Source organism: Ctenopharyngodon idella, chromosome 23 (genome assembly GCF_019924925.1).
Source record: "Ctenopharyngodon idella isolate HZGC_01 chromosome 23, HZGC01, whole genome shotgun sequence".
Taxonomy (NCBI): domain Eukaryota; kingdom Metazoa; phylum Chordata; class Actinopteri; order Cypriniformes; family Xenocyprididae; genus Ctenopharyngodon; species Ctenopharyngodon idella.
The window spans coordinates 8,181,741-8,191,736 of record NC_067242.1 but is presented as its reverse complement, the minus strand read 5'-3'; the positions used below and the strand labels follow the sequence as shown (position 1 = coordinate 8,191,736).

The window sequence follows — 9,996 nt, the reverse complement described above, 5'->3', positions numbered from 1 at the left end:
TGCAGCAAAACGGCACCGTTCTCTCCAAACCTCTCTCTCTCGCTCTCTCTCTCTCGCTCCCACCCCCTCCTGCTCGGTGACGCTCGGCTACAGTGCTGTACTGCTGTGTGTGCATAATGAGCACCTTTCTATCTCTCTGTCTCTCTTTCTCTCTCATTCCCTCCATGCAATGAAGCTGCAGTGAAGCTCTTGACTTATTAGCTGCTTCATTTAAAGAGATAGAGAGACGGAGGGAAAGAGAGACAGATAGAATTCTAATCAGTCGCAACAGTCTCTCGCCCTCAGTTGCATCTTGCAGTGGCTTTGCTTTGAGAGTTGCAGGACAAAAGATGTTTGAAAACAATACACCTGACAGACAGTCGACATGCATGCAATTACATTCAGTTATATATGAAATATTCCTTCAGTTTTTATGACTTTTAGTATACTAAAATGGCCAGTAGTTATCATGCTTTAAATTTGATCACTGAAGTAATGAGAGAGACTAAATAATAATGAATTGTTTGATTGTCTGTTATATAATGCTCATATCTTCTATTCTGTGGTCTAGTGTCTCTACTTATTGTTTTCTCTCTTATATTAATTGCTTCTGCTTGTTTTATTGTCATTTGCGAGTTGCATTGGATGAAAGCATCATCTAGATGTAAATCTCATTGTGGATAAGTGGTGCAAAGGGACAATTGTTCTTATGATCCTGTCGTTTAATGTGTCCTGTGTGTTACACGACGGCATCGAAACCCTTTTTATAGTACTGAATAGTGATATTTGTTATGTTTTGGTCTTTTTTAGTGTCTTATAAGTGTGTATTTGAGTAGTTGACATGAAATACTCTTGGGAGGTCCTGCAGTGTGAGATGCTAAACTCGAAAACTCTTTTAAACAGCGTTGTTTTATAAGCAGTGTGCTTTTATAACCTCTTATTAATGCAGAGACTGCATGGAATTGTAATATTTAAAGGAAAAAGGTGATTTCAAATGATGGCCAGTTACTGTGCATGACCTACACTCTTAAAAATAAAGTTTTTTTATTGACATCTATTGTTCCATGAACAACCATGGAATCTTTCCATTGCACAAAAGGTTCTTAATAGTGGAAAAGATTGCTAAATTATCATAATAAAGTCTTTAGATTTTTAAAATGTTCTTCACAGTTAGAAAACATGGTTTTCCTTCACTGAAAGGACCCAAAATGTGAAGAAAAACCCTTTTGGAACCTTTATTTTTAAGAGTTTATGACATGCATTCTTTAATCTTGATGTTGATGTCAAAAAGTCATGCGTCACACATGAAGCAACTTTGGCCAAAAACACACAAGGTCACATGGCAACCTTCATGTCACTGCAGTATTTTTGGCATATCAATAGCGGGACCCCCGTATGATGTGCAAGATCCCCTCCATATGTACCTTTACTAAACATCTTCCCTCTTTCTCTCCCCCTCCCTCCTTCCCTCCCTCCCTCCGCAGACCGCTCCTCTCTCCTCCCCTCTCCGATTTTTCTCCTCCTCTCCCTCCCCTATGCTCAGTTCGGTGTGTGTCTCCTCATTCAAAGGGCGCAAGGGTGGGAACAAGTCGTCCAACAAAGCATGTTACAGCGCCGACATGACTTGCCCGTCGGAAAGCGAGAAAATCGTCATCAACTGCGGCGGCGTGAGGCACGAGACGTACCGGAGCACGCTGAAGACGCTGCCCGGGACGCGTCTGTCTTGGCTCACTGAGCCGGACGCCTTCAGCAACTTCGACTACGACGCGAAGTCCGACGAGTTCTTCTTCGACCGGCACCCGTCCGTCTTCTCGTTCATCCTCAACTACTACCGGACGGGCAAGTTGCACTGCCCCAACGACGTGTGCGGCCCGCTGTTCGAGGAAGAGCTCGCCTTCTGGGGCATCGACGAGACCGACGTGGAGGCGTGCTGCTGGATGAACTACCGGCAGCACCGGGACGCGGAGGAGGCGCTGGACAGCTTCGAGACGCCTGAGCCGGACGTGCCGGACGACGACCCGGCGCTCGTGGGGGACGGAGACCTGAAGCGGCTCTGCCTGCAGGAGGACGGCAGGAAAGTGGGCTGGTGGCGCGTGTGGCGACCCCGGATTTGGGCGCTCTTCGAGGATCCCTATTCGTCCAAATACGCGCGGGTGAGTGTTCAGCACCTCTTTACGCATGGACAGCTCCTCAGTCTAGCGCTCCTTTAACTTGGTTACCTCATGGTGGTGGTGGTGGTGGGCTGAAAGTTGTTGAATCCACGAACTTAGAACCTGATTAGTAAATCTAAGTGACCCAAAATATTGTACTCATGGAGTAGTTTGGCTGCATGGCAACTGAAAGGTTTTAGGGTTTGTGCGTTGTGCCCTTGAGTTTGGGCATCCAGAAAATTCTTCTTTATTGGTTCTTTATAATGAACAAATGTTCTTTAGATTAGAGAGTTGGCTGTTCTTTACACTAAGAAAAAAATGGTTCTTTTAAGAACGCTTCACTGAAAGGTTCTTTTGGGAACCCAAATGGTTCTATTGCTTTGCTTCGAACGCTCCCTTTTACAAACTTTGTTTTTATATAAGCGTAAAGTTCTTTATTGACATTGATGGTTTCATGAAGAACATCCATGGAACATTTGCATTGCATAAAAGTTTCTTCAAACTAAGAAAACAAAATGGTTCTTTTAAGAACTTTTTACTGAAAGGTTCTTTGAGGAAGCAGAATGGTTCTTCAGCTGCATCTTTATTACGAGTGTAGACACTTTTTTTAGCCTTTTATGAATGGACAAATCCATAGTATATTCTTCTGTTAACCCTCTGAAATAACTTGCACAGTTTAACATAAAGGTTGGACAGGTTGAAACTGAAAGGATGTAGGTTCAAACGCCATAAGCGTTGATCAGAAATCATTGTGTCCTTGGATAACACATCTAACCTCAGGTAATTAACCAGTCACTTTGGATCACTCTAAAAAATGCTGGGTTGAAAATGGACAAACTCAGCAATTAGGTTGTTTTAACCCATAGGTAGTTTTATTCAACTCAACTATTGTTTAAAAATGACTGTATCGCTTGCTTAAAATGAAGCCAAAATATGTTGGAAAAAATTTAATTTTTTTTTTAATGTGTAATGAATAATAATTAAACAATAAACATTTATTTTGCTTATTGTTTATTAATAAATGTTTACCTTTTGATTATTATTGTTGCCTCTAATAATTATATGTCTTTTAATTTCCAACCTATTTTAGGTTCATTTTAAGACATCCATATAGTCATTTTTAAACAATAGTTGAGTTAAATAAAACTCCCCAGCATGTTTAACCACATTTAACCCAACTGCTGGGTTAAAACAACTCAGTCGCTGAGTTTGTCCATTTTTAACCCAGCTTGGGTTGTTTTTAACCCAGCATTTTTTAGAGTGTAGTAATTATGTGTCTGATTTTTAATTTTCAACCTATTTTGGTTCATTTTAAGCCAGCCATATAGTCATTTTTAATCAATAGTTGAGTTAAAAAAAATACCCAGCAGGTTGGGCAAACATTTAACCCAACCGCTGGGTTAAAACAACCCAATCGCTGGGTTTGTCCACTTTCAACCCAACTTGGGTTGTTTTTAATCCAACATTTTTTTTTTAGTGAGATGGGAGATTGTTTCTATTGTACCTTTATGCTTGTTTTTACTTAATTAGTCAATCTAGATGCTCTAGTCGTTCAAATATACATTGGTGAGTGTGGATATTTTGGTAACGTTTTGTAGTTTATTAACCTACTGTAAGGTGCTGCAGCCTGGTGGTTAAATATCTGAAAGTTTGTAGGTTCAAACCTCATGAGCGTTGAACTATCATTGTGCCCTTCTGCAAAGATACATCACTGAATAAGTGTGCAGTAAGTGGCTTTTTATATTAAGTGGCTTTGGATAAAAGCGTCAGATAAATGACTAATTAGTAAGTAATTGTTCATTCTGGAGTAGTTAAAGATCTGAACTGGTAATTGAAAAGTTGTGGGATCGTGAACTCTCCTTCACTGAACTTTGAAACAATTTTCACTCAGAAATTGCTTGTAAAACGGCAGTTAAAACATTGAATTGAACATGAAATTTTGAAGTAGAAAGAATTCAAAAATATTTTTTACAGTGTTGATCAAAACATTTAAGTGACTGTAGATAAAAGCATCGCCTAAATGAGTAACGTGTGTTTGCAGTTCCTCCATCATCATCAAACTGTTGCAGTGAGTGGATAAAGTTGCATGATTGCAGTAGTTGACCCAGTTCAAGCTGGTTAAATGAGTTTTGAAGGGTGCAGTTATCAGCCTGTAAAAATGAAATCAGCACTGCCAGTGGATATTCCCCCAGAATCACACATTGCATCACCATCAAACACACATCAGCCTCATGTTTATGCGTGTAATTGCATGTTATCGTGCACCATTATGCACGAGCCCCCTCCATCTGCAGTCTTTGTTTCAGCTGTTTTAAAGTGTTGCACCTTTCAGTACCAGCCACAAATCCGTTACTGCATTTATAGCCCATAAACCTGCTGCTCTTATGAATCTTTTATGCTTCCGATGCAGGAAACACAGGCGCTTGTCTTAATCGCATCCTTGGTCATTTTCATTTAAATGCAGGCTTGTGTTTTCAGAGCTAATAACGTTCAATCTGATGCGATTATAACTGCTGATACTGGATGAAACGGTAGCTGCTTCAGAGACAGGGTGCATTTGATTGATATTTCACAAATTTGATAGACTATCACTCATATTTTTAGCTCCGAGACATGGTCAGTTATTTGAAAACAAATGCCCCAGTGTGTGCATACACTGCTGGTGTGTGTGGATGTATCAGGTTCAGCTGAGGAAGTGACTTGAGTTTGAGTTACAGGAATGTTTTTTTTGTGTTTACAGAAAATCTATGTGCATTTGTCAATGGTGACTCACTTATAGGCCATATGAAAGTTGTTTTATCAGCATGTTTGGTGATTATCACATGTCTTTCATGATTTTAGATGAAACTGAGATGCATGGCTGTTCAATTCAAAAGCTTTTCACCATATTATGTAATAGAGGTACTATGATCTTCCTATCTGAAACTAGATATAATGACCTTTCTGTGGGAATTTTTTAGGGAAGAGCTTTTAAAGTATGGTCCACATATACATAGACGAGACATATGCACAATTGCTGTCTGTTTGTGCGCTTGCAGATGGATTTAGACTGATACCTGGGGAATGCATCTCCATTGTCCAAATGTCACTCGCTGGTCAATATTTGCCACAGTTCATTCACCTTGTTGTCAGCCGGGGTTTACTGTATAGTTGTTGCTGTGCGCATGCAAGCATTAACATGCATGTTTGCATATGGTACACAATCAATTAGTGGTCGAATGATATCTAGACTATATATCTATATCTAGACTGATATCTAGAGCAGGGTGACTGATGGCAGACATAGTAGCGATTTTGGGGTCTCTTTTTAAAGAAAATAATACTTTTATTCAGCAAGAATGCATTAAATTGATCAGTAAAGACATGTATAATGTGACAAAAGATTTCTATTTCAAATATATCCACAAAAATATGAAGCAGAACAACTGTTTTCAACACTGATAATAAAAATAAATGTTTCTTGAGCAGCAAATCAGCATATTATAATGTGACACTGAAGACTGGAGTAATGATGCTGAAAATTCAGCTTTGATCACAGGAATAAATTACATTTTAAAATATATTATAATAGAAAATAGTTGTTTTAAATTGTAATAATATTTCGCAATATTACTGTTTTGTATTGAAGCTTGTTTCTGCCACTAAATAAAAAAGAAAAAAGGTACAACTTTTTATCTCACAATTCTGACTCTTTTTTTGACATTTAAACTCACAATTGTGAATTATAAAGTCAGAATTGCGTGATATAAAGTCAGAATTGTGAGTTATAAAGTCAGAATTGTGAGTTATAAAGTCAGAATTGAGATATAAAGTCAGAATTGTGTGATATAAAGTCAGAATTGCGAGTTATAAAGTCCGAATTGTGTGATATAAAGTCAGAATTGCGTCATATAAAGTCAGAATTGCGAGTTATAAAGTCAGAATTGTGAGATATAAAGTCAGAATTGTGAGATATAAAGTCAGAATTGTGTGATATAAAGTCAGAATTGTGAGATATAAAGTCAGAATTGCGAGATATAAAGTCAGAATTGTGTCATATAAAGTCAGAATTGCGAATTATATGAATATTACAGATTTTATGATCAAATAAATGCAGCCTTGGTGAACATGACACTTTTTAAAAAATACTTTAAAAAAAAGAAAAAAGAAAATGTCCACTAAACTTATTGTGCCTTGTTCATATAAACAAGAATAACACATTTCTGAGTAAAGCATTCATAAATGTATTCATAAATAAATTGTTCCATTGAATTGAATGCAACAATTTACTCTCTATTTACTCAAAATTCACAAAAAAACAACGTATGACTACAATATCTGCCGAATTAATACAATTTAGTGACAGCAAATAAGACGCTGAATTTAAACTAACACTATTTTACACGTCTTGGACATTATTCATAATTAAAGGAGAACAAATTTCTTGTTAAATCATTGAAATCAAAAGAAAGTCCCGCTCACTATCAGAGCTTAAAAGTATCTAAAAATTTTATCTATCACAACGTTTCGGTCCCATGACCTTCATCAGGCATATCTAGATAAACTATTCAAAGCATAAAAATGTATAAAATAAACTTAACTTATGACCAATCACTGCAAAGAACCATCAATTATCAATCACAGTCAGTGACTTAATGCATAATTACAGCTTCTTCATCAACAAACAATTGGGCCACTAGGGAAGAAAGGGAAAGAAAACACATATATAATAATAATAAAACAATTAATTGAAATCATTGATAAATCCATTCCTGCCTACTTTGTGCTGTTTAAATTGAATTGAATACAACGATTTTGACTATGATTTACACAGAAATTGATTCTGCTTGTGTTTCATGAATAACGCTTATTTGAACATATTTTTGCAAAATTCTTCAAACACTATTTTAAAAAAAGATAATATTCTACTACGTGAGAACATGGTATCTCACAAAGCACTTCAGCAGTTTCTCTCCGGTCATGCATTAGTAGACAACACCGATCCGTAACCTACAGTAACACTCCAGTGATCTCGATTCTACCAGGACTAGACAAGACAAAAGGACGGACGGTGGAAGGTGAATGAGAGAGGTGAATGGAAGGATATTGCAGGCTTGATTTAAAGCCACTCGCTATAGATTCATGATGCTGGTGAAGTGTGAAACATTTATGAGCTGAGCGATAATCTGCATGTTTTTCATACCAACAGCAGTCCTCTCTGAGTCCAACACACACACACACACTCGTGCAACACTGCCGCAATCCTGCTCTCCACGCAGCCCGAGCTATGCACTAGAGCAAAACATGAGCGAGAGAGGGTCAGATGTAAGGAATATGGGGGGGAAACAGAGATGGAGGAAGCTGAGCCATGAGAGATGGAAGGAGATGGATATTTGATAGGGGGAGTGGCTGGAAACGAGAGGATGGGGGATAGAAATGCATTATGGAGTCATTTTAACATCTTCAATTATGACTAAAGGCACCGGACGCCCTTCTCCCCCACTTTCTGTGGACTATTGATTGATCGTTTATCGATCGCTCAGGTCATTGTCTCTCTGAAGGCATCCGATCAACACACACACACACACACACACACACACACTGCACCGTACAGCTGACTGCACTGCAAGTAATACTGTTCAGTTGCACGTGACACTTCTGAAGGTTATTGAGAACGAATCCTGTAATCTATGCATCCTAAATGGTCATGCAAAGATCAATACTTATCTCATAAACATTTACATTGATGTTAAGGACTAATTTCAGCACTAATTTTTGACATCATTTCTGTGGTCATTTTTATTCCTTTTTTGCAATGGCACCAAAAACACTTAAGTTGTAGTTCAGTAAAAATAAATAAATAAATAAATAAATAAATAATATATATTTCACATCATTTACTCACCCCTCACCCTCATGTTATTCCCAACATGTATGACTTACACTGTTTACACTGTAAAATCTATTTTCCAAAATTGATTGGAGTACAGTTTACAAGAAAATACAGTAACACTTTGGACTTCATGTATAATGCATTATTCATAATGTACTTTATAATGCATTATAATATTCACATATTCATTGTTACATCTGAAATTGGTTGTTTGTCATGTGTTTGATGCATTATACTTTCTAAAGGTGTAACAATGAATAGATAAGTATTATAATGTATTATAACTGGAGTTACAATTATTCATGAGACCATACAGTGCATTATAAGGTGCATTATAAGGCATAATTAATGCATTAGAAATACTTTTAGGCTTTAAGGGTTACCGAAAACACTGTTTGAGTTTTCTACTTTAAAATTTTGCATTTAATTCAGTTTATTTCTTGCTGTTTATTTGCAATGGTTTGTGCAATTTCTGAGTGAAAATTGTTTCTAAACCAAATTCTTTTCAGTGTTTGTGGAACACAAAAGAAGATATTTAGAAAAATGTCAGTGAAATTTGACTTTCATTGTATGGACAAACGCATTCTACCAAAAAGCTTCTTTTGTATAAGGAATTTTAATTTTTGGGTGAACTGTCCCTTTAAGACACAATTGCATGTGTGAATGCCATTGCATTAGATAAAACACCAGTGGATGAAGGAAATTGGAGTTTGTGAAGAGAAAAGCTTGTGCAGCTCATGCCATTTGCACTGTTATTTTATTATCTAATGCACTGACATTCAGACGTTTTTAAGTGTGGCTTAAATGCCCAAATACTTTTTTGTTTCCGCTGTAATGTACAGAGGGAGAAACTGTTATTTCTGCAGTAATGTAGTGAGTGTCATGGAGTTATTACTAAAGCAATGTGAATACAGATCTCAGGCAGCGTGTGTGAAAAAGGTACAAACAAATCACGTGATACTTGTGGCTTGATTTCAAGTGACATATTGCTTGAGAAGGAGCAGAGATTTACAAAGCCTTACTAGGCACCTGTTTATAATCTGTCTTCCATATATAGGAGATATTGTTGGCACACTTACAAATGCACAAGATAGATAGATTGATAGATAGATAGATAGATAGATAGGTGTCCCAGAATGTGTCTGTGAAGTTTCAGCTCAAAATACCCCACAGATAATTTATTATAGCTTGTCAAATTTGCCTCTATTTGGGTGTGAGCAAAAACACACCATTTTTGTGTGTTCCTTTAAATGCAAATGAGCTGCTGATCTTGGCCACTTTCCAGAAGAGGGCGGAGCTTTAACAGCTCGCGCTTCGGTTGCTCAACAACAACAAAGCTGGAGAATCTCACGCAGCTAAAATGAGGATTGTCAGTAACGGTGTTCAGCCTTACATTGTTCAAACCGGAGTCGACACTGATGGAGAGACTCAGGAAGAAGTTACAACTTTTAGAATGAAACTGGACGTTTCTGAATGGTTAGTGGATAAATTTATGTAGTTGCTGTGGAGTTGATTCAACTCATCGACTAGCATGTGCCGTCATGTTAAACTTTTGTGAATCCAGCGTTGAATTGACCCTCGTTTGTGAAGCAGTCCAGCGTAAAATGACGGCAACAACACTCTACTACAACAACTCTTCCTCTTCTCTAAAGCAATCCAACATGGCCTCACCCCCTTTGTTGCGTGTCTCAGGGTTTATGTAAATTTTAGGGTTAGTGATGTCACCAACCTGGGAAGAAGCTCATTGTAGTCCCTACCAGCCGTTTGTTGTAGTCCTTAAAAAGCAATTTCTGTAAAAGAAAGTATCTCCCTTTGCATTGAACTTTGAGCGTCGTAACTTTGCAGATGTTGTGTATGCTCAAACATCAACATTACACACTAACTAAAGTTAAAAAAGTGAAATCATAATCAAGGACCCCTTTAAAAAATATTATGTCTCTTTCAAGCTGAATAGTAACCAAGTCCAAAACAGAGCATCCATCCATCATAAAAGTA

The 9,996-nt window shown here is 37.5% G+C and overlaps 1 protein-coding gene across 9 annotated transcripts in view; it reads left to right on the top strand.

The window, feature by feature from the left end:
• The window catches only part of kcnc3b (potassium voltage-gated channel, Shaw-related subfamily, member 3b), a 70,578-nt gene that overhangs the window by 12,648 nt on the left and 47,934 nt on the right, over positions 1–9,996 (top strand). For all 9 annotated transcript variants that reach the window (XR_007927793.1, XM_051881471.1, XM_051881469.1 and 6 more), the window contains one exon: positions 1,464–2,132. Coding sequence is in view for 8 of the 9 variants with exons in the window: in XM_051881471.1 (XP_051737431.1) it covers positions 1,515–2,132 (618 nt within the window). In the remaining variant the exon portion in view is untranslated. The remainder of the gene's footprint in view (positions 1–1,463; positions 2,133–9,996) is intronic.